This window comes from Zootermopsis nevadensis, unplaced genomic scaffold (genome assembly GCF_977971745.1).
Source record: "Zootermopsis nevadensis isolate Lab colony 2312 unplaced genomic scaffold, Znev_1.0 Znev_ptg000017l, whole genome shotgun sequence".
Classification (NCBI taxonomy): Eukaryota; Metazoa; Arthropoda; class Insecta; order Blattodea; family Termopsidae; genus Zootermopsis; species Zootermopsis nevadensis.
In genome coordinates this window covers 12,773,303-12,797,977 of record NW_028259149.1, presented here as the reverse complement: position 1 = coordinate 12,797,977, position 24,675 = coordinate 12,773,303, and the positions used below count along the sequence as shown (strand labels likewise).

At 36.0% G+C, this 24,675-nt stretch overlaps 3 protein-coding genes across 8 annotated transcripts in view; 2 read left to right on the top strand and 1 right to left on the bottom strand.

Annotated features, from left to right (window-relative positions):
- Ptp61F (Protein tyrosine phosphatase 61F) overlaps nucleotides 1–13,955 on the top strand; it is a 24,091-nt gene extending 10,136 nt beyond the window's left edge. For 3 of the 6 annotated variants that reach the window (XM_022076785.2, XM_087350484.1, XM_022076775.2), the window contains exon 9: nucleotides 825–11,854. In XM_022076785.2, the coding sequence (XP_021932477.2) occupies nucleotides 825–1,032 (208 nt within the window). In that variant the 3' untranslated portion in view covers nucleotides 1,033–11,854. Of the gene's footprint in view, nucleotides 1–824; nucleotides 11,855–11,906 lie in introns of those variants that run through there. The other 3 variants (XM_022076800.2, XM_087350483.1, XM_022076790.2) reach the window with 3 other exon arrangements.
- Nucleotides 13,442–20,008, bottom strand: LOC110836019 (testis-expressed protein 47). Its single transcript, XM_022076820.2, has 6 exons — nucleotides 19,900–20,008; nucleotides 18,749–18,919; nucleotides 17,536–17,649; nucleotides 16,196–16,345; nucleotides 15,185–15,344; nucleotides 13,442–14,667 (listed from the first exon to the last, which is right to left on the bottom strand). The coding sequence occupies exons 1-6, from the start codon at nucleotides 19,960–19,962 to the stop codon at nucleotides 14,534–14,536; spliced, it is 792 nt and encodes a 263-aa protein (XP_021932512.1). The 5' UTR covers nucleotides 19,963–20,008; the 3' UTR covers nucleotides 13,442–14,533.
- LOC110835990 (putative fatty acyl-CoA reductase CG5065) overlaps nucleotides 16,940–24,675 on the top strand; it is a 27,191-nt gene continuing 19,455 nt past the window's right edge. The window contains exon 1 of the mRNA XM_022076766.2: nucleotides 16,940–16,961. The gene's annotated coding sequence lies outside the window, so the exon portion shown is untranslated. The remainder of the gene's footprint in view (nucleotides 16,962–24,675) is intronic.

The following is a 24,675-nucleotide window of genomic DNA, read 5'->3' as shown; positions in this document are numbered from 1 at the left end:
CTTCTACCAGACTACACTATGCTACAACCCAGAAGATAACCTTGAAGACAAATATTTGTCTCGAACAGTATGCAAATGTTATGTCTGTTCATTTTCAAGTTTCCCAGGTGTCAGGTGAATTTCACTTTGGTCAGATATAAAGCTACCTTTACTTGAAGCTCAAATCAAATTTTGTGCATAATGATCAGAAAGCCATGCAGCCCATTCCTTACATGTTATATTTGTCAAAAAATAAATTACAATTATATAAAACAGGTTGTAGTAAGTGTTGGAAATGTTAACTATGAACAAGATGTCAGGTGGTGTTCAACAATGAGCACTTGTTACATTTATGAAAAAACATCCTTGCACTTTGACTGTTGAAAGACAATTGATGGACTGGCATGAGCAGGTTAGAACATGATGTGACCTGTGTGGGCTCTTGTTTAGTGAGAATATTATTGTGTGTTTATTAATCCATTTGAATTCTGTTGAATTGTAATCACCACAGGTATTTTTGTATGGGTTGCTTGACTTTTTAATCATTCTGTATATCAAAATGGCTTGGCTTGCAATAAATTTTGAGTTGATTAAAATATGGTTTCATTAAGATAAAACTTATATTTTAATTTTTTATGCATTTTAAGTTTAATTAAATACAAGAAAAATTATAATGTGATATAAATGCTTTAGATAAGCTGTGCAGTGATAAATTTTTGTTTTCAATAAATGAACAAGTCCACTGCAGTTGGAAAGGACACACATCTGGAGAGCATGTGTGTAGCTTTTCATTCACATTGCTCTGTTTGGATATTTTCCATTGACACACTGTGTCTGTGCTGCAGGGATGGTAGCATACGTCAGCGAATACGTTCAGAACGGAAAGAAAGGATGACACAACAAGTACGGGAGATTAAGCGTAAACAGCAGGCAGCAGAAAGTTGGCAACAAATGAAGAGGTCAATATTGCAACCCTTAACCATAGGAATAGGTGTAGGGGTGATTTTGTTAGGAGGAGCAATAGCTTACAGTTACTTCACAAGTCGAGTTTGAGGCAGGAAGTCGATGGGCAGAAGGACAGATCTGCTTGTTGTGCACATCAACAAGTCATATTAACAGATTCAGGGTTGATGAAATTAAAATTATCTGGTAGTTGAATTGTGGTACTAGGATTGACTGGGGTCAATGCCATATTCCAAAAGGCTTGAAGTTATATATACATATGTAGGAGTTCGAATGTGGTAGGAAGATTAATAGTCTCGATTGTGTAGATAACATTTGACTGTCAATTGAAATTCAGTATTTTGTGTTCAATTTTTTTTATTGAATTTAAAACATTAAAACACATGAGTTACATTATATATAAATTTGATAATTAAAACTTTGCATCAATTATGCATGTGTATTACGCTTTTCATTGCATAAGAATCCGAAGTAAGAGAGGCAAAGATCTTACTTTAGCAGAACAACTGGGGGGAAATTGCTTTATTGACTTCAGCTACTGAAGCATGCTTGCTGTTGTTAGGTAAGTTGTTTTCACGCTGTTTCTTACAGGACCTCAGTTACCAGGTTTGTTATTTATTCCTTATCATTCAGTTCTGCTTGTTTACATTTGGGATATTAGGGATGTGTGAACAGTTGCATTTTCAAACTGGAGTGACCATAAATTTTGCTATGGTTTCTCTTTTGAATGTTGAGAAATGTTGTAAGTTGTCAGAATACTGTCTGCTGCTTAAGATATTTTGACAATTTCACAGTTATGAAGCACCCGTGCTGAAGTATCATATTTCCTATAGATTATGGTGCAACTATTTGATGGTTACAATTAAAATCTTTCCCACATCTTTTTTTGCAATACATATATGAAGACAAATACAGCTGTGAATGATGAATTGGAAAGGATGTGGAAGGAAGTGGTCATGGCAAATTTAGGGTACTATTCAGTATAGGTCAGGAGAGACTAGGACAGCTGTGAAAAAACAGATGGTTGCCAGACATGTGCATCCAGAAATTTTGTAGGATTTGAGGTTTTCACAGTATTGAGTCTGAAGATGTTTGTCTTCTAGAAAGTTTGTATTTGTATCTTTTGGTACAATATGTGCAGTATATATCCCAGAACTAAGAATGTAAATAAAACTGAATGCTACTGTCTGATTGATTCCATACCCAGCCAAATTAGTGTTCTGCTATGCATGTGAGTGCACAGATTAAAATAATGTCTCTGGCTGTCATTTTATGTCCATCTGATTTTGCCAAAGACCAATGAGAACAGATAAAATGGTTTTTTTTGTTATGTTTTTTAGTCAGCTGAATTTCACAGTAGTAGTGCCAATTTATGTATTGTTTAGCTAGATTTTAAGGTTCTGTTTTATTTTTCATATATTTTTTAATACTGTGAACCAGATCTGAGGTTTAGTCTACATGTTTGCATAAAGAATTTGGCTGAGTTGTCACCTTGTCAGTGATAATGTGTGATTCTAAATATCAAAGAACCGAGTTGACTTATTCTATTTACCATATAGTAGAAGGCTAAAGGAAGATACAAATAAATTATCATTTATGTTAAATGTGACGCATCTGTCATCACTTATTATGTTGTCTTATCTAGTTTTGCTAATGATTTTGCTTAATACCTCAAGTTTTTTGCTTAAGAATCTGTAGTTAATGAATATTTTGCCGATTATTTTCACTTGTATACATTGATGAAATTATCATTTGAAGGTATTTGCTAGATTATTTTGTAAAACTAGTACAAATTAATTATGGGATTCACTAAAGCTGTCTTCAGTTTATTATATATCTGGGTAATAGTATATACACAAAGTAAAGTACATGTGCATATTTTCAAAGAGGTAGTCTAGGAGTAAAGTGCTGGACTTGGTAGGAAATTTCTTGACTGGTTGGTTTTATTGTAGATTTTTCTGCACATCTATTTCTTCCCTCTAACTCACTGGCTCCACTGAGTCCTTAAGAAGCTGGTCACTCATCGTGTTGATAAATTCCCCAACTTTCATGGAACCCAAAAGTTCGTTTCCATGTTCATAAGTGCCACTGGATCTTCAAGTCCACACTCTTACACCTTATTTTTTTAACATCCATTAGCCTTTATTACCTTTCCATCATGGTTTATGCTGGCAACTGGCATAGTGTTAGCTGTTTGCAAAGTAGCCAAGACTCTTGCTGGCAGCACTGTAATATGGGGTTTGAATTTCATACTACCATATGATAAATGTCAGTATTATCTCATCTACACATAAGTCTCCCAAATGGTCTCTTCCTTTTAGGTTTACTGAATTTGCCCTCTTCTCACGTCAGCTAATAGTAAATCTGCAAACAAATGAGTAATAGCAGGCCACCATAGTCAATCATAGCCCACATGATGCTGTAGGTCACCTCTGCAGGCCATCATACATACATACATCTTTATTACATTCCATGGATCCATAAGTTAGTCAGATGACAATAGGATGTAGAATAAATCATAATAATACAATACATGTTATACAAATACATCAGCCATCATAGCTACAACAGGGCTTTATCACAAAATATTATTGCTAGTTCTTTAACATTATAAACAGCAAGAGATGTCTGTTTATAATTATCATATTGCTGCAATTATTTATTAGTGTCTGGTCGGCATAATCAAATCACGAAGTCTTTTCCTTTGAAATGCACTGTGTGACTTAGTAACAGACAGTAATGTGTCTGACTCGTATTTTGGAAGTTTTAGAATTCCTGCGGGAGAGGAGTAGCTCTTCTGACCTGCAGTTTTTAGTGTTTCCTATGTTGCGATGTTTTATAACAGGCCATGACTGCTTCCTCTCCTAGTTTATTTACACATTTGTCCAATCACCAAGTATTACAATCAAGTTGTTGGTGCTCCTGCTTCATGTTTGCAAAGCCATGGGCTCCCCAAGAGCACCAATTCTGATTTACACATTAGTAGTTTTACTCGGATTTTCTATTCAGAACTGGTTTGGTACTTTTACCATTTCAGCTTACTTTATGTTTTATCCTACCATTCATCACTGTTTAACCCATACATGTTGAAGTATTGCTAAATAACTGGACATTTATTCAATCAGTCATCCTATCACATCAGTTGATATTACATGGCCTCAGCAGCTGTAGTGTCATGAGAAAATTGACACTAACCACTGCATTCAGATATACATAAATCTTATACAATAAATGTTTTAATGTAAAAATATGATTAAAACGTTCAGAGTTTTATAAGAAAAGGTAAATTTGTCTTTGTTGTTGAACACCATTCCTTGAATATGTATGGAGAAGTGGAGGTAGAGCTTTTGCACCTTCTTAATTTTGTCACTAGATGAGATGTGAGGTCAGTGTACACTGCCTACTGGTCAGGGAAATTTAGAGTTGAATCAGTTTTATTTACCTAAGGAAGTTGTGTCCATTTGCATGTGTTTTTCACTTATTTTAATCCCAACTTAAGTCATGTTTGCTTAATAAATGTGATTCCATTACAGATCAGGTATAACATTTTTAAGCACAGTAATTATTTATGTTACTTTTTATTTGCACTTTGCTTGTTTTCATCCACTCATCAGCTTTTACTTCTCGGTTAATTAACGGGTATGGTGTTTGTTTTATCCATGACAGGTCCCAACTGTGCAAGTGAATGAAACTTTTATGTGCACAAATTCTGATGAAGTGAAACTGTTAATCAGCCTTCCTTTTGCTGTCTATGCATGCAGATTTTGTTGTGCAAACAATTGCAATTTTTTTCAGAATGGATGTATGAAAATAGGGGAAAAAATTATACCAGTATAAAGCAATAATTTTTCAGTTTACAAAGAACATCTTTACACTTAAGTAGATATTTATTTTCACTTTTGTTCTTTTGGAAGACTACAAAATTTTGTTTCTTAATTCCTGATTCTCATTTTCTCTCTGTCCAGTAATGTTATTGTTAGGATACATCTGCTATTTACTCATTAGACAGCCCTTTTCTTTCCCTCCCAGAAATCAGGGGTTGACTAATAATAAGTGTGTAAATACCAAACCTGATTCAATAATGTTTGGGGAAATTGACATCTTGTAATTATGGCATATCCTTGATCTTGTATTCATGCAGTACCAGTCTATAGATAGAATTCTTCTGTAAGGAATTTGAATTTGTGAGGTAATGGGAGTCCTGTTGGAGTGCACAACCATTTATTTCTCAATATCAGTGATAATCGTTATGTGATAAGACTTATGATGTCTGCATAATTACACTATTTGGGGCGCCCTTGTCAATAACATGAATCTTTTATGCCATGTTATATAAAAGTATGTAGTAGGCCATGAACGAGTGAACAGGCTTCTGTTTCATTGCATCATTTCCATTCTGTGAATGATGATAATATTTGGAAATGAATGTATAAGGTTAGTATTTGGTAAGATTGTTAAGAACATCTTCACAATAACTTCGGGGCATAAAATTCCTTTATTAATGTAATATATATTATGTAGGATCAGTATGATTTCATCTTCTATACCAAAGCTGTCTTCTGCTGATGCTAGTATGGAGCACAGCACTGATGTAGTGTTGTCAATAACTTTTGAATTGCCCACACGTCATAATTGAAACAAAACAGAAATACTTGCTTGTGGAATATTTCTTAAAAGACATGGAAAGCATTAACTTATAAATTATGAATTACATACAGCAGAAAACGTTCCTCTAAGCATCAGCAAGATTAGATTATGACAAACTTCTGTTTCAGTTGGAAATGGTTGAAGTCCTACAGTATGAAGCAGTCAAAGCACAGTCCATGATTTGGTTTACATATGTGAAACATTCTGTATCATATGGGTCTTATGTTTTGTTCTTTTGTATGACCTTTCTTTTTTTCAATTCAGACCATTGTTTCTGTACTACAATGAGGTAGTTGGGCCTGTCAAAAATGGAAGCATAACTAAATTCAAATCAGTCATTATCAGAAAATTGTATCTGGTCTCAAGAACAAAAGTGATACCACTGTAATATTGCGACTAATAAATGGAAATTCTAAGTATGAAAATTAAAATTAAAAACAAAAAATAATTTGAAAGGATCTGCTTGAATATTTATTTCTTATTTTATTTTGTACCCTACTTCCTGAAATTAACTTGAGAATGAATATCCTTGTCACAAGTGGGGAATAACTGAGGTGGACAAATACTGAATACTGTACTGCTCAGTAGCAGTGTAGTGTACGTATGAATTTCTGACCTGTGATTTGGATCATGAATGCATGGGAAATGAACTGTGCAATATTATTGTTGTCCATAAGCAAATACCCATGTCAGATTTATACCTACCTGAAATATACATTTGTTTAGGTGCCGTAAGATTCTTTTAATCCATTTTTACTGTAATAACTTCAACTTTTTCACTGCTGTATTTTGCAAGCACTGACAGTTCCAGCCAGTCGGTTTATTCTTTTCTCTGATTTGTAATAACATCTCTGGCGATACATTTTCTAGAGTTTGCGTCAATAGTTTCAAGAAATAGTCTGCTGTGCTTTCAGTTGATGTAGAAATGTGGCTGTAGAATGATGATTTTCACAATACTATAAATGAGTATGTTGTGCAGTCAGCATACCCCCTTTTAGCAGTGAAAGGGTTATCAAATAACGAGCATTTGTGGAAAGTAATATATTATGTATTTCACATACTGAATTAAAGTTGTAAGTGAATTTTATTTATGGAGCGATCTCACTGTGAAACACATTAGTCGTGATAGTTGTCTGGTGTCATTCCATATGCGAAGGTGAACGTTGTAATGATGTAGATTAGCATGATTCATGTTTTGAGTTGGCACTGCACTAAAAATCAGACCAGTTGGTGGGTGTCATTTGATTACATTATAGCACTGATGATAACATGGTGAGAGCTAAATTGGTTAGTCAGACTTTTCTGTTGGTATTGTATGCTTACTGTTGCAAATGCAATAAGTTGCCAGGTCACACAGTTGAGGTGTGACAGTGAAATGTATTGTTAATGAAGAGAAATCTAACAGTAATACAGTAGAGTCCCAATTATCTGACCTTCAATTATCTGACATGCCATGTTGGAACACTCTATCAACAGTCAACTCGGCATGTAGCAGAATGAATCATACTCCCTCACCACGCATAGTGAAGGATTGAATTCTGTCAAAACCACACTTGCTTACGTTGAAAAGGAAAACTAGGCATCCACTACAGATGTACTTCTGTTCAGGCACTGACTTGACCTTGCCACAAAGAGAAGGAAGGAGGCTCAGAAGCAAATACCCATTACTATTTTCTTAAAAGTAAACCCTTTCATTTACATTATGTTAAATACTATTTTTGTTTGTGAGATGTTTTCTTTTGACAGTGCATTGTCTTTCATTTGGTGTTTGCCCTAGTTTTTTCATTATTATCTGACACTTTTGATCATTTGACCATCCTTTGGTCCCATTTAGGTTGAATAATTATGACTCTACTCTAAAAATGTCTGCAGATAGTAATATGATTAGTTGCATGATATTCTCACCATTGCAATGCATGATGAATCTGTGTGTAATGATTTGCAGTCTTGTAGATTTGTCTCTCTGCATGACAAACTATCATTCACCTGCCATCTTGTCTGATAACTAGTGTTGGTCAGATTTGTGTGAAATTGTTTATTTAAGACCATCGACTTATTACTCTGTGAGGTACCTGCCAGGTTGAGCCAGGACTACATAGATCTGTTATATGTTCAAATATATTTCTCTGTTGTGAACTGATGGAACTTCTGGAAGATGGAAATGCACTTTGTTCTATTGCTGTGATTGGGGTTCATTTAACAGATAGTTCTGGGATGAAAACAAGATGGCTGGCTGTGCCATTACAGTGAATTATGATACCGAGTTAGGTTTGAGGTTTTTGTGGTTGTGAAATTGAGACAAGTTCTGTTCCTTTAATTTAACCCTTCTAAGTCTCATATTGAATGTAATTTAACATATGAGAATCATGTTCCAGTTTAACAGTCCCCATAACATCCTAAAATTAAGAAAAATAATTGAAATTTGCTGTGGCTGTTTGTAATGTGTTAAATAAACATTCCTTGTTTGTTGCACTCCATTTGTTTTGAAAATCAAACAAACTAACTTGATCCTGTTTAAAGTATCTTATGTCAAAGTATATGAGTCTGAAGGGATTAAATGCTTTTGAGTTTGGCATTGAATGGAAAGCAGAAAAATCTTACTCTAAACTGTGATATCCATAGCTCTCTATTCATCATGTTCTCTTAACAGATGTTAAGCTCTTTGTCTGCTAGCTGCTCTTGCTGTACTGTGTAGTTTTCAGTTATGAAACTCTGTAAACTATTGAAACCAACTCAGAGATTTTATCTGTGTCACATTGATAACCTGGTGGCTCACTCAAAGGACCGTTTGGTAAACGAAACTTCCTGTCCCATCAGAACACCATCCTTCAAGAATCATAAATTGTGAACCTATATATTAAAATTATTTTCTTTTAAACATTGCACTTGCTATTTTTCCAGAATCCTGTTTAATTAGCCCATCAGTATGTAGCTATTGAATGTCCTACTTTTCATACATGAGAATTTCTCAGCCTGGAGAATGGTTATGCTGTCTGAAGTTTCTCTTGGTTTTTCTCGCAGCTAAGGAAGCAGACAACTTTTTATTCCATAAAATTTCAAGTACAGTCGCCCATACCTGTTTTTGCAGATTGCATTAAAACACTATTGACTCACCACTCTGGCAAGTTTTGACATTGCAGTGCACTTGGGAAATACCTGGTTAACAGCTAACCTGACAGATTATAATGATTTTTCTCAGTCTTTGCATGAACAACAGGGTAGTGCCATGATATTGGTCAAATTAATCTCTTTCCAAATTGTCACCATTTGATCTTACTGAATGTTGTAGTGGAGAGGTTAGCTCTTCCGCTTATATTCCAGAGGTTTTAGGTTCAGATCTCGGCATGGAGCTATCCTGGCTGAAGTTTTTCATGGTTTTCTTGAGTCCCTTCAGGGAAATGTCAGGATGGTGCTTCCTTCCACATTCTTTACAATTCATTACACACTATCATCTGTTCAGCTGATGCTATATAGTTTAGATACTGAAAGTGTAATTAAATAAACTATAAATACAAATTTATTTTCTTGTCTTGTTCATTGCTCTGCAACCAAATCAGTTGAAACATAATTACTGATATACAGAGGTCTTATTTTTAAGTTTTTCTGGGGTATCTCCAGGGATGGTTCCTGTACCTCCAATGGGTTTAAGAGAACTACAGGCTGGAGGTCATAATATTTCTCAGAGATCTCTTTGTTAGTTTTGTTACTTTATGTTCCTGGTTCCTGATATGTGGTTTTGGTTTTCGTGCTTCAGCTGTGTTGCTTTCTTTTGGGGGGGGGGACATGTCAGACACTGATGAATGATTACAGATCCACACTAAATATTGTGGTTACCCCATTTGCCAAAAAACATTGGATACTTGCAAACAAATAATGTAGCTTGAGCATTAAACCAAAGCTACATACAAGTCTTGGTTCTTTGGTTTTAGCCATGTTGCTTATTTTGATGGATCCAACGTTTCAATATACATTTCATTCACTGACAGACACATGACCTGAAGACAGCAATATTTTCCAAAACATTTGATTCATCCAATACAACTGAAACTGAAGAGTCTTGGCTTTGTGCACCTTAAGGAGATGTTTCTAATTTGTGACACTTCACTGATTAATAGTTTCTCAGTATTTAAGTGTGGAAACAGACCTCTATGTTCTGTTAGTTCATTTTCAGAAGCGTTCATTTTGGGATGTGTATATAACTTGATTTAATAAGTTGTACATATTTGAAAAGAATTGAAATGTGTACTAAATGATCTAGAAACATAGGATGTGAGGCATGTCAGAAAATACATTTTTTAGGCATATATTATGAGGTGTTCTGTTGAATCTTCAGTGTGGATTATACACAATTGTGTGAACAGTGTCCTTGAAGATTAAGATCATTATGCTTTGGGATGAGTTTTTCCATCCCCTCTACATAGAAGGCAATACCATATGTTTTCACCCATCATTTTAGTGCTGTTCCCACATCATCTTTATGTGGACAGGGGGGGAAAGAAATTCATCCCATGATGTGATTTACAGAACAAAAATTTATGAGTTTCACAATGATGATGTGTTATCTGCATGAAAGATTCAGCAAATCACTTCAAGAACAGGCCTTGTAAAATTTATTTTCTGATTACATCCGGTGCTTGGAACTGTTGTGAAAGAAGTAATTTTTGTACTTGGAAGGAAAGTGTTGTTACACATTAAATTTTGTATCTTTACATTCCCACTTATATATTTCCACAAGGCAACAACAGGCTGAAGGAAATAGTGGCTGGTGCAGTATAGCATTCTACAGTGTGACTGGCAACAGAACATTTCAAAGTGCCTATCCATTTGCAGAATATGAAGACAGCTCTTCTGCATATTGTTGACAATATGGTTACACAGAATTTCAGTGAGGATTTTATTTCATTATTTGTTATGAACATATTGGGAGTTACTGTTTATGTGTAAAACTGCTTCCTGGATATAAAAATTGAAACAAAGATGGACCACAGCACATACACTTCTGTTCAGTGTACCTCACAAACGTATTTTGTATTTCTGTGACTGTATAAGAAAATATGTTCATATTATACCATGTTCAGTATCTGAAATGGAATTGTATTTTTACATACTAGCTTTATATGTAAGGTAGATGATCATTTTTTAACTCTGCTGTATGGAATAGTTGACATAGAACAGTGTTTCCCAAACTTTTTGTCTGCTGAACCTCTTTAGTGTCAAAGTTTTCTGACAGAACCCCAGACAAATACCAAAAGTCATATATATATGAGAGACACTAGTGAAGGGTTAACAATGTTAAAAATGTATGACATTTGTGTAGTATATCTGACATTGGCATGAATGATTTTGCTGTCCTTTGTTTCTCTTGCAAATTGGTCTGGGCATACTATGAAAAAGGGACACACTTGCATTATCCATTTTCACCTCTTAGTGTGCTTCACCCTTTAAAAGAGACAACTTTACATACCACCTGTTTTAATACTCAATACTTGCAGTTTCGTCCACAATGTAATTACATGTTTAATTTTGTTTTCAGAATAAGCAGCAATTGTTTCTTTGAACATTAACCCAACTGATCTTTATAACTGAAATGAGGTTGCATTTTCAGGGAGATAGGAACGAGATTTTAAGATATTGTTAAGATGAGCTTCATATATCTAAGGATTATATGAGAGTGTGTCAAAAATTAATCAAGGAAATTCACCATAACTTATATTTTTAAAATATAGCCTACAAGTACAGAATTCCAGTTCCTTAATTGCAAGGTCGTGTAAGCAAATATCATCATTTCAGGTGCAGTCTTGTTTCTGCTAAAAACCTAGTACAGGAGAAAAAGAAATGTTTTCGAATTCTTAATCAGCAGCGCCATCTTAGAATGTTACTTATGAATGGAATCACTGTTTGAAGTTTTAGTGCTATTAAGAATGTAACTGAAACTAGGTTGATATTTGTTTTGAAATTTTCTATTACATAACGTTATCTGTAGAACAGTTTGGGAATCACTGACATAGAATGTGAATCACTATAGAATGTCATGTGATGTGTCATAGAAATGTGTAACTTGTCAATTTATTTCTTTGTAGCAGTATTTAACAGAAGTTGTTTCAATCAACATACCCAACTTTGTGAACAGAAAAGACACTACCAGTAGGAATAGGTGTTAAAAACTGAAGTTGTCATCTTTTCACTGTATCATGTGTATTTAAACCATATTTCATGTGGTTATGAGAGCAACATTTTTTAAACAATAAAATGTTATTTCCAGTAAGTGATGTGGTATCGTGCAGCTCTCTCAGTCATTCCAGTTATTTCCTTTACAGGTCGAGCATGAAGCGGAAGCGAAGTGAAGACGAAGATTAGTTAATTTGTAGGAAGATCAAAATATGTGAACAATAGAAGTGATTTCTGGTGAGTCCCATTTGTTATAACCCTTTGTTGTGTTATGATAGGTTGTAAATTTTCAAGTCATTTAGAGTAAAAATAATTAAGACATGCATCTTAACCCTTTCAGTACTGGCTTTTATTTACAGAAACATTCTTCTGTTATATTTTAAATAGTTCACTTTAACTGTTGAGAGATGACAGGCAACATTTCTTTAACAAGCACTGCATAAATGCAGACCAGAAAGCCACAGAGTTTATAAATTGAGCACTTACAGGGTTATATGCATTGTTCCTTTAGTTTCTAATTTAAATATCCAAGTTCTGAACAGCATAGCTAAATGTAAAGCAGTTAACCATCCAAATAGTAATTTCTGACGTTTCTCATTTTGTTTTGCATTAAGAAGAAAGGCCTTGTGAAAATTATCTAAATTTACTTTCATTCATTTAATGAAGTAATGACTCATGAATTTGACAAAATTTGCTAAAATGACAGTTGTCTTCAAGGTACATAATTTAATTTATACCCATAGGTCTTGTGGAAAACAAGAGGCTATTTCACTAGCTAATGTGTGTGAAAAAATCTTCAAGTTTGATTGCTCATCACTTTGATGCAGTATTTCTCAACCTTTTTCACTCTGCATTACTCAAAAATATAATTTACTGTCATGAAATTATATTTATTTTATTCTTTATAATTGTTAGTGTTTTCTTTGTATATTTTTGTAATATACATTAAATTTCATAAAAAATTAACAAAACAAGTAACAAATGACAAATAAAATATTGAGATTAAAAAGTTACTCCAAAATAAGCAGTTTGTAAGGAATATAATATAATGTGAAAAATGTTGAGTGTGCAACACCGTAAAGAATGAAATTGCAGTACAGACTGATGATGTGACAAAACAGAACTGAACATCATCTCATTTTTACTACCACTGTCAGTAAACTTGTGTAGGAACTTGTTTAAATTAAAAATTATGCAGCATGCCAGTTGAGAAACACTGTTTACTGACTGTTAATAAATATAATTCTGGATTGTTGCAGAGCCAAAGATTTTGACTGACGTATACCTGATAAGTGAGCAGCATTCCTTTATGACCATGTTTATTAATTCTACCCCAAACTTTATTTTGAGCTTTATACTGTAAGCATTTGTTGAGTGGTGTTCTAATTTATAAATTTTCCATACATTACTTCTCATATTTTAGATTTGAAGTTGAAGCTTTTATAATTTGATATTTAAGGTAAAGGTTACTTCAGTAACTTTGTTATGTTGAATGATATTGTATTTTGATTCCAGCTTCAGAGGTTGTGCATCTTTACTCTTACCACCAACCTGTCAAAGATTTAAATCTCGCAATTCTTTATTTGCACAGTGTTCTGATTTTGTAATCACAATATTCACACTTAAATTTGTTGAGGTAGGACAAAGTAAAGTTGTCCCATTTTTCAATAACTGGCTTCTCAAGTAGAGCATGGATCAAATATTTAATAACTTCTATGTTGAAATCATACTATAATCCTTTCTTGCGTAAGAAACTAGTGTAAACATTAAGACTGTCCATATAAGACTAATTTAAAAATGTTACACAAAATTATCTAAAATGTCTACATATTTTGCGTGTTATGTAACAAAAGTACGCTCATATAGATGTAACTGTCTGTTAAATGTAAAGTGTCTAGATATTTTTATTTATTATAAAGCACTTGCTAAATATCAACCCAAAGGGAGAAGACATTAAGAGACCTCTAAAATGGTGAAGTATAAAACAATGCATGGTCTCTTCAGTAGGTTTGTGAAAGTAGTCATACCAAATTAGTCATCATTGTCCACTAATTAATAAATCTGTTCCTAACTTGGGCTCTGTTGTGATATGTATCTTCCTGGGGTATTAATTTAAGCAATACAATTTTAAAATGTCCAGCATTGCAGTTAGGTTCTGGGGAAGAGACCCAATTAAATAAATTGTTTTTGATCAATTATTAGAACAAGTGTGTAATTTTAATTGCCTAGATTGTGATGTCTTTCTTAAAAATTATAACAATACTAACATTAACTAACTCTTTGGTGCCAGAGTATGAAAGTTCAACAACTCAAGTACCAAATTCCACCATGAGAGACAGTTGTTGACTATAATTAATTCTTCTCAGGCTACCAGCCATATAAGGTGGTTTAATAAAGAAACCACCAATTATCATCCTAGTCCTAAGGGTGAGGATGGTTCTCAAAACGCTGGTGTTTTCTTCATTAAACCAGCTTTCAAGGCTGGTAGCCCGCGAAGAATTCATTGTACTTAGGCGATGTGAAAGCTTCAGATCATACATTTGTGGACTAGTTTTGACCATCTCCTTGTGCTCCTACCAAATGGTAATTTTGCAAGAAGTTTCTCCACCAAAATTATGGATTTTGAGAAAAATGTCTGTCAGTAAAGCATTGAACATGTGCATGTGTAAAAGTCATGTGTCAAGATTTTAATCAAAAGCATCAGCTATGAGAGAGAGCATTTCATACAAAGAATGTGCCAGAAGGCCACATGCCCAGTTTTGGTCATTGTGGTTCCTCATGACTGGGGCTCTGTTTCTATACTGGCAGTTGGTCTCGCCAGCACATCCTCCACATCACATAGGAATGTATATTCTTCAGGATTCAGGAACTGGAATGGAACGAGTTCTGCCTGAATGGGCCAGATGCTTTCTGAAATAAAACATGTCTCCATAATTAATACATTTTGCAAAGAGTTTTCTTTGAAAAATTGATAGTCACTTAGATAGTTATGAAATTATTTGCATTTATGGCATTCAAAAATAAGTCACTGTGTTTGTAAAAGTCTATCCTCAGCCAGCTTACCCAGTCTTCATCCTCACATCCTGTTTCTCTAGTGGCATAATTTTTGTACTTAGTTTCAGAGATATTAGTATCCTAAACCACTAATATTAATGTATGATTGAAAGCTGTCAGTGCAACTAAACGAAGTCTTCGCTGGCAATCGTCCACAACCAATCCAGGCAGGTATATATATGAGACATCCTGGGCTCTGCAGACATACGAGTACCCTGATGATGGGGACTGAGGCAGCTCTCAAAAGTCAGTTTTTTACAGGCACCTGATGTGGCTGATTGCCCATGAAGATTTCATTCAGTATGATATTAGTGTATACAATAGAATCAGACTGGACAGGTAGACAAACAGGGTAAATAAATAGTCAGCTTACCTTGGTAAGATTTTCTTGTGACTATGATGAAGTATATGTTCATGTACTTTCGAAGATCCAGAAGCACCTTGCTCCCTAACAAGAAGGTGAGGAGGTCAATTTCAGGCAGGTAGGTTGGCACTGTCTGTGATAAATGGTCTATAGCTGTGTTCACATTTACCTGCACAGTGATATTCAGAGACCTGCATTAAAATATAAAAACCCATTTTGATGTTTGCTTGCTTGAACTTGCAGAGGCCTGAAGTTCTCAGTAATGATGCTAGATGGCACTGTGTCGTATTTTTAGAAGTGGTGCTACGAATAGGTAGCGTTTAGGATTAATTGTGGGTGACAAAAATATACACTATTACTGTTAGAAGCTGAAAGGAATGGAGATGAATATGAGGAAAATGTGAAAGGAGATAAAGGTATGAAGATTTTAAATAAATTGTTCCCGTTGAATTTCAGTTGGCTGCTTCCACTAGTTAATAACACAATCCAGCTTCTCATACAGAAAGTATAACAGTCGATAATCTTCGTTTTCAAATAAATTGAAGTTCTGAGGTCCCAAGTGCTTAAATATACTGTTTCTATGCTTTACCTAAATTTGCGCCGAGAAAGTCGAAAGGGGCCTAATCCAGAATCGATTTCATTTGACGGAACACCTTGAAAACACCAATCGGAATCAGTGAATCTTATGTGAATTAATTATTAATAATGCAATTTTTGTATGTCTATGAGAATAAAGTATGTTCAGTCAGTGCGGTTAATCTATAGTTGTTTAACAATTTCTGAACTACATAAATGTTCTCGTGTGATTCACCAGCCAGAGGTCATTTTGAAATAGATCTGACCGGCCCCCCGGGGGGAGGATAATAGCCATAATTACCCCCCAGTGATATACATATAGTGTCAAGATCGAAAATGCACGTCTTTTAAGGCATTGACATAGGGTAAAGTTTACCAACGTTGTATTCACATTTGATTATTTGAACTTCAGTGCGATTCCAGCAAAATGTTAGTGATACTGACCATGGACTGTTGGTTCAAGAACGCGGACAGCTTGTACATTTTGGTGACGCAGGCCCTGACGTTCTGCCACGTTTGTGCGTCACATGTAGGATCAGTTCCCTCAAGTGATGGGGGTCTGGCCATGCATCCAGTCCATTGTTTGAAAAATCTCTGCAAGTACAGATAATCTGCAGTATATTAAAGCCAATAAACTCATATTACATTTTGTCATGAAAATTTCTACTACCAACAAAAATTGTGTTTAAAGGTGTGAGGATAAACCAGGTGAAAAAGTAGAAACAACTAAATTTCTTGGCCTACAAATTGACGGTAACTTACAGTGGAAAACTCCTCAATACATTATCCATAAAATCAGAAACTTTAAAATTAGTCTACTTTGCTTAGTTACGTTCGATCACGTCGTATGTAATTATTTTCTGAGGAAATTCAACAGACAGCAAAAGATTATTTTACATAAACAATCATTATAATGATGGCAGGCACTAAAAGGGGGCGTATTTTTATTTGTTTGAATTTTAATTTAGAATTTCGTAATTAGAGATATGAATGTTTCGTTTAAATATTATGTATGGGTGCCACACGTGGCGACAGTGTCGCTGCTCGCGTAAAAGATGAGAGAACTATTGACAGTTGACAGACGGGTGAGCGGAAGCAGCGTAACTGTGGTCATATGATCATGTCAGAACTATAATTATTTATTTTGACTGATTCTACGATCAGTGTACATCGATCTGAATCTTGAGGAACTGGTTGGAGAAATGTAGAGGTAAGTGCTTTTCCCACGTATATACATATATGTAGTTAACGTGCTGACATGCAACCTCGGTACAACCGCTAGCCAGGCAGTGTTTTCCGATTAAAACTGTATAAGTGTTTCAAATATCTCTCATGTGACTACATGCCTCATGTATCTCATCCTCTTCTTGATGAGTCCAATAATATTTGCAAAGAGCACATTTTACGAATCGTCTCATTATTTATGATACTTAGTCTATTTTTATGTCGAGTATTCTTCTCAGCACCCTCACTCTGTGTTATTAATTTACTGTAAAGGACCAAGTTTCACACCCATGCAAAACAACAGATAAAATTATAGTTTCTTTATGGTTTTGGATAGCAGACGAGAAGACAGATATTCTGAACTGCATGGTAGCAAGCATTTTCCGAATTTAATCTGCCTTATTAATTTCATCACGAGCTTTATTTTTATTTGTTGTTATTATCTCCAAATTTATTTCCATTTTAAAAGGGTTTGTATTTATGGTATAGTTTTGTCTTACTTTCCATTATTCAGTTGCCATGGCTTTATTGTGTGAAGATATATTACCAGAGACGGGTACCTCGTTGATGTTGTGACAAACGATGAGAACTCTCATAGTGCCGAGTCTTGCTTCGCCCCCGTCTATAAGCGCGTAGACCCTGCGTAGATGTCTCAGGATCGTTGCTTCGGATCCCTGGAATTGTTGAAAATTTACAGAGAAACTGGTTGCGATTATGCGAACAGTATTTCCCGATCCAGTATAGTGTCCAATGTCGGACATTGCAACTAGCTGCTGTGAATTAATGATTGATTGGTTTATGGGTTATGCATTACATAAACGCAAAATTTTCGAGATTCGGAAGATGTACTCAATTTCGATTTGGAGAGTACACGTTTTCCATATGCGTTCTTTGCTGTTTTATCTTTATACCTTAGACCAGGGGTTCTCAACCTTCTCCACTGGCGTACCACTAATTCTAATTTAACACATTAAATGTACCACTAACCAAATGCGTTCACGGAAAACTTATTTATGTTAATATTATCTTTTGATTTTCTTACTTTTATTTTCATCTTCATGTGAATTTGTTACAGATATAAATCTTGTAGCGATGTACATCTACTTTAAATTTTATTTCTTTATATAATTAAATCTTAATTCCATTGATGTAAATTGTATATATCTCCCTAATATGCGTTATTTATATTTTATTTTTGCTGTTGTTACCGCTCGTATGGTGTAAATGATATGTAATGAATCATTTTATGTTCCATTATCTTTAAAGAGTAATTAAGTAATAAAAATAATTAAATATTTAAATATGTAGACCAAGTTTGTATTTTCTTCAGAAACAGAAAAAGCACATGAACGCCAATAGTGATCAGATTAAAATTGTTGCAAAGCTGTTCGTCTGTGCTACTTAAAGTCTGAATTCGTGTTTCTTTGTATTTCTTTACCGATCGAAAAATGTTTAAAATTAAACTCTTCATTATCAAATCTAAAACTTCTTGACGATGGTAAAGAGTCAATTGAATAAAAATTTTGGATATTATCCATCGTCTAGTAAATATAAAACGTGAAACGACGTTTCGGAGATGGGACTCTATCTCCGTCTTCAGGTTCCTACACAGTTGGGCCCACTAGATAGAGCTATCCCATCTCCGAAACGTCGTTTTACGTTTTATATTTACTAGACGATGGATAATATCCAAAAAAATTATTCAATTAAAACTCTTCATTGTTCGGGAATGTCTTTATGGCATGTAGTACATTCCACAAACTGGCTACCCACCTCAACAATATGCACGAACAGCTTGTGGTAGTAGAGCAGGAATCCTGTGAGGATTTCGTCTGGGTCCTGAGAGTTTACCTCCATAATTATTCCTTCGAAAAACTGCTTCATTGTCGGATTTTCGCTGAAACTGTGTTCCCCAACATAGATGACGCGATGCAGGTACGTCACCTGATTGATAACACACATTTGAATCTCTCCTAGTGAAATACGCAGTTCTATTCGCTAGTTGATTGACTGTAGTGAATAGTACCGAATAGTAGACAGATTGATAAAAAGAGAGAGAAGAAAATTGAGAAACATAAAAGAAAGAAAATGGAAAGCGAGGAAATAAATAATGGATAAATTGGAAAGGATGTGGGAGAGAGATTGTTGCGATGGTTGTCTTCTGGGTTGTAGTCTGCTAGAAGTTCACCGATGACCATCGTCATAATAATGATGGAGGCAGCAGGTACCTCTCAAACGTCGGTAAACTTTTACCAGATTGCACGGCGCTGCAACCCAGAAGACAGCAATTTGCATACTCGATACCGCGAGAACCTCAAATCTCATAGAGAGATCGTGGCTTATTTTATAATGTGCTGCTGCCCACTGCACCGGAATATTCGGTGATACGCCAGTCTCTCATGAGAAATATAAAATATTACAAAAGAATAACAGTGTATATGTGCCGTTGTCCGTCAGTGTGGCTGCTTTTTATTATTAGTGTTCTGTCTGACGACAGGTCCATTTGAACAGGATCCTTCCATCCTTTTCTCGGACTGGGACCTGTTCATATACGTTCTTGGCAGATGATACAGAAGTGGTTTGCCATTGCCTTCTTCTGTGTGTGAATGGAGTAATTGTTGGAATGCCCCCGGAGGAAAACTCCGTGTTGCCTTGCCCAACACAAGTTATAAATTAGGGCACCGCCGGGAATCGAACCCGAGACCCCAGGATTACAAGGCCAGCGTTCTATGGCTATGTATAAAGAAGCGGCCTCACAATTCTAATAGCCGTGGTGCTCCCCTAGAAAATGGTCTTAAGCTCAGAATCACACTTCGTTGCCTGATATTTCTTTCTGCCGTTATGGAGGCTTTCAAGAAAAAGATCACGATTCAATATGGTTTTACGTTACAGCACACGAATTATTTAAACCACAAATGACTTACTCTCTCTCCTATTCGGAACCTTTCTTTCACCAGATCATAAACTGATCTTCGTTTTTCAGTCATTTAAGACAACTTTGTAATAAAAACAATATGAGCTGATAAACAGAAATCACAAGTGTTTTGTTACTTCCCAGTTGCCATGGAAACCAACATGGCCTCTTGTATCGTCAGAAGTCGATGTTCATATCTAAAAGAGTAAAACAAATGTACAGTATGTTCCATAATGTAGGGAGATATTAAGACGTGGTACTTTTTGCTGAAACGAAGTTCACATTTTTTATATGGCCCCAAAACCGTAAGCAATTTATGTAATTTAAAATCTAAAACGTCTTGACGATGGTGAAGAGTCAATTGAATAAAAATTTTCTTGGATATCTCCGGACCAGGGATTAGCTCTATCTAGTGGGCCCAACTGTGTAGGAACCTGAAGACGGAGATAGAGTCCCATCTCCGAAACGTCGTTTTACGTTTTATATTTACTAGACGATGGATAATATCCAAGAAAATTCTTATTCAATTGAATTTATGTAATTCTTTACATTTCAGCTCATCAGATTTAGTGAGGAATGCAATTTTTCACAATCTCTTAACAACGGCAATTAATTTTTTATCCAGGATAATCCATTGTTATTATCCGTAGGCGTAGTTTACTGTGTAAATGTGCCGTTTTTTGACGTAAATACGTCTATAAGGAAGGGTCATTCGGCAAAAAAGTGCAACGAAAAAGGGAAACGAAAAAGTGTAACGAAAAAGATCCGATAACAGTGGTTACCTAGGGAACGTCGTCTGTTAACTCGGCATTGTTGTTACCTAGGAAACGTTACTTGGCATTGTGTCACATTATTTTCGTTATTGCGGAAAGAGCTGAGCTGTGATTCGCTTGTAGAAGAAGTGCGTCGTGGAGTAGATAATTTTGTGCTGGTAAAAATGTTTTAAAATACCACAATTACTTATCTTATATAAGGATTATTAAGATGGATGACATTGAAGCTAAAAGATTCCATAAAACAGAATATATGAGACAGTACAGAAAACATAGAAAAAATAGAAGTATTAGATAATGAACCTAAGGTTCCCAAAAAATATCAAAAACTAATGCTGAACGTACGAGGTGCGATCGGAAAGTTTCAAGACTGTGTCAATAGAGGTCGAACCGGATGTAGTACGAGCTTCTGCCGCTAGGGGGTGCGGCCTACATTCATAGTGAATCAGTGTGCCAGCCGGCATCATCGAATTAGCCTTTGTTTCTTAGTTACGGGCGTTTTGGTAGTGCATTACACCGACCCTCCTGCGATTTCGGAATGGCGTGTGCATCAAATTTTGCCAAAGACTCGCCAAAACGGCTACGGAAACCTATGAAATGCTAAAGCAAGCATTTGGGGAGTCCGCAATGGGTCGTGCACAAACTTTTGGGTGGCATTCACGTTTTAAAAATGGCCGAACCTCTGTCGATGATGACGAGCGTTCTGGACGATCATCTTCGAGCACAACGCCCGAAAATGTCACGAAGATTCGGCAGGCCATTCACGAAGATCGACGTAGTACCATCAACGACTTGTGCGACATTGTTGGGATAGGCTATGGGACCTGTCAGCTGATTCTAAAGGAAGAACTCCACATGCGACGCATCATGACAACGCGCCAGCGCACACCGCCCTCAAAGTTCAGCAGTTTTTGGCCTCAAACACCATGGCCGTCATCCCGCACCCTCCTTATTCGCCGGATTTAGCTCCGTGTGACTTCTTCCTCTTCCCAAAGATGAAAATGGAAGGATATTTGAGACGATAGAAGAGATTCAGAATATTTTCATAAGCAATTTATGCGTGACGAACAGAGAGCAGGAGGAGTGGCTATCTACGAGAAACATTGAGCAACTACCACGGCTACCCCACATCTGTTGATGAAGATACCTAAGGAGGATGGAGCAGATTGCAGAATAACTGCAGCCGAAAAGAGAGGTGATATCTGTGCGGCAGAGTATATGGTCAATGGTGAAAAATTTTTAATTGTAACCCTGTATATTTGTAACCACACACCTACGATGATTGTAAGAGATTTATTTTGAGTCATTCGAGAAATTATACAAAGATGTTTTCAGTTATGGCCACTGAAGATCCTAATAAAATTCCGATAATATTGGCAGGAGATTTTAACATTGATTTAAAGAAGGAGGAAAATCAAAGCTTTGTCATATTTATGGAGGAAACGTTTGGCTTAATGTTGATGTCAGATCCTGAATGTAGTACTACTAGATCAAAATCCTGTATAGATATGGTGTTTGCACGAAATGTTGATACTCTAAAGTGCACAAATTTTATAACATATTTTAGCTATCAGAGACTAATATTAAGCGTAACTAATTCAAGTTAAATAAGCAATGTCTTCATCAAAATTATCTCAATTGTAAAGCTGGTAGAAAGGAAATATTTAGAATAAAGCCAATATATAAACTTCCTTTCCGTATAGACGTATTTACGTCAAATTCTCCGGAACCGTGGTTCCACTATCACTTTTTAATTCACCCACAAAACAGGTTCCGTCGTACTTTTCACAACATGGTCCTTAAGAATCTAATATTCGCTAAGCTCGTCAAGATATTCCCCGTCTTTTATGAAACAAAACGATTACGAAACCTTCCCTAGAAGACCAATTCGAAAATCACTTTGAATACAAGTAGGCTATTGCTTTGTAAATTGGCCAATTCAGACTCAAGGGCTGCTCTTCTGCGTTCCAGCTATCCGATTCCTACGCAGAAATAGTTTATCCTAGTAGGAGCGGGGAACGACGTCTCGCACTTACTGGTCTCTCTCACTGTTGAGCGGATAAATTAAAGACAGGCCCATGTTTTGCCCGTCATGAGGGTGATGGATGATTTAACAAAAAGAACTACATTCCGTTCACTTTAATCTTATTCCTGTTATGTGCATGAACTTAGCAATTGATACGATCGAGTTTATTGTCTCTACGTTTTTGCGTTCTGCAAGAAAGATTGCTGTCTCTCAAATCCTACAAAGACTATTCTGTTTTAACAGAATGACTCTGCAGTACATTTATCACTTTTACTCTGAAACTGGTGATAGGCTTACTATTTTAATAGCATATAAATAGTACGAGCTATGAAACAAGTCAATGAAACATTACGCAGAATAATGCAATTGTACTTGTTTATGCTAGAATTAAACAAACAGTGAGTGGAATATAGAGCAGCAAGTGATGTCCAACACGGAAGAGTGCGAAAGAGAAAGTGAACAGGTGCAAAATATTGCCTTGCTTCAGTATAAACAGGCTCTAATGAAGCCACGAAGGCGTGTGAAGATACAACTCTGTGCATTTTTAATTCGGTGCCATTTTCAATCTGACTTATTTTAGTTATTTCGCGCTAAATGGTAGGATGACTGTGAATGACGAATCGGAAAGGATGTGGAAGAATTGGTCATAGCCTGCTCCAAGCATTGTCCCAGAATTTACCTGGAGAGACTGAGGAAATTAATTAATGTTTGTTAGAATAGCCGACTTCCGGGGCCAGGTTTGAACTCGATATTTCCATAATATGAAACGTCGCTTCTCACTGTGACCGAAAGAGATGAGTGATCAGTTTCACGCTTTGCCCGTCTGTCCTCAGCGGAACATATTGGGAAGGAAACTGTGTTTGCTTGAGAGTCGTTCATAGGTTATCTACTGGACATGATTAATAGTCATCATATCGCTCTTTTGGGAATCAAATCCCGGCCGTCATGTCCGTAGGTTATCACATAACTGAGTTACCCGAGCTCATAATACTGCAATTTGTTGTAGGCATTGGAGTTACTGGCGGATTAGAAGAACGGGGAATCACCAAAAATCAGCTGATGGTTAGTACGATGATCGATTTGACCCACGTCCCATTTATTTACATTAATAAAGCTCATTTTCTTGTTGTCTAATTGTCCGAAAATCATCATCAACATTACAGAGGTTGCTTAGCCTGATACTGCCGAAGATGTAAATCTTAATATCTCGGTTTAGAAATTTTAATATAATTATTAAAGGCGTCAAGATTTTTGTCACTAAAATATTTTATAGCTATTGTTTTACGCCCTACGTTTTTGAGATCCCGTCCGAATAAAATTTTATCGTGTCGAAATCCTGTGCGATCCAAATTGGAATGCTGTATTAGATTTAACTAACGAACTGCCACTCGCGTGTCAGGATGTAGGCCTAACAAGAAACCGGAAACTGTAAATTACCCTCAACTAACCTTCCACACGATGGAACAAAACACGTGATATCGTGGCACTGTAACGCAGCTAGAGGGAAAGTTGTTTGCGCAACTCAGAATGAAAAATAAATATCTTGAAATGTTGCGCCGATTGTTACAGGCGAGATAAAATTGGTCCTGAATTGCGCGCAGTTGCGCGGGAAACGAAGGTGGGAAAAGGAGGTGAACCTTGTTTCTCCTCCTGCATCAAACCCATCACCAGATGACCAATGGATCATCTTCGGTGGCATCGCGTATTTTATTTAGTGTTCTGTCTGACGACAGGTCCATATGAACAGGATCCTTCCATCCTTTTCTCGGACTGGGACCTGTTCATATACGTTCTTGGCAGATGATCCAGAAGTGGTTTGCCATTGCCTTCTTCTGTGTGTGAATGGAGTAATTGTTGGGATGCCACGGAGAAACCGGGGAAACCCCCGGAAGAAAACTCCGTGTTGCCTAGACCACGGCCTTGCCCAACACAACTTATAAATTCGGGCGCTGCCGGGAATCGAACCCGAGACCCTCTCCGCCGCAAA

Coding starts and splice junctions, on each gene's coding strand:
- LOC110836019 (XM_022076820.2), bottom strand. CDS start 19,962: ATGACTGAAAAACGAAGATCAGTTTATGATCTGGTGAAAGAAAGGTTC. Junction 17,650..18,748: donor TGTTCGTGCATATTGTTGAG/GTGGGTAGCCAG, acceptor CAACAATTCCAG/GGATCCGAAGCAACGATCCT. Junction 14,668..15,184: donor CACAAGAAAATCTTACCAAG/GTAAGCTGACTA, acceptor GTTTTATTTCAG/AAAGCATCTGGCCCATTCAG.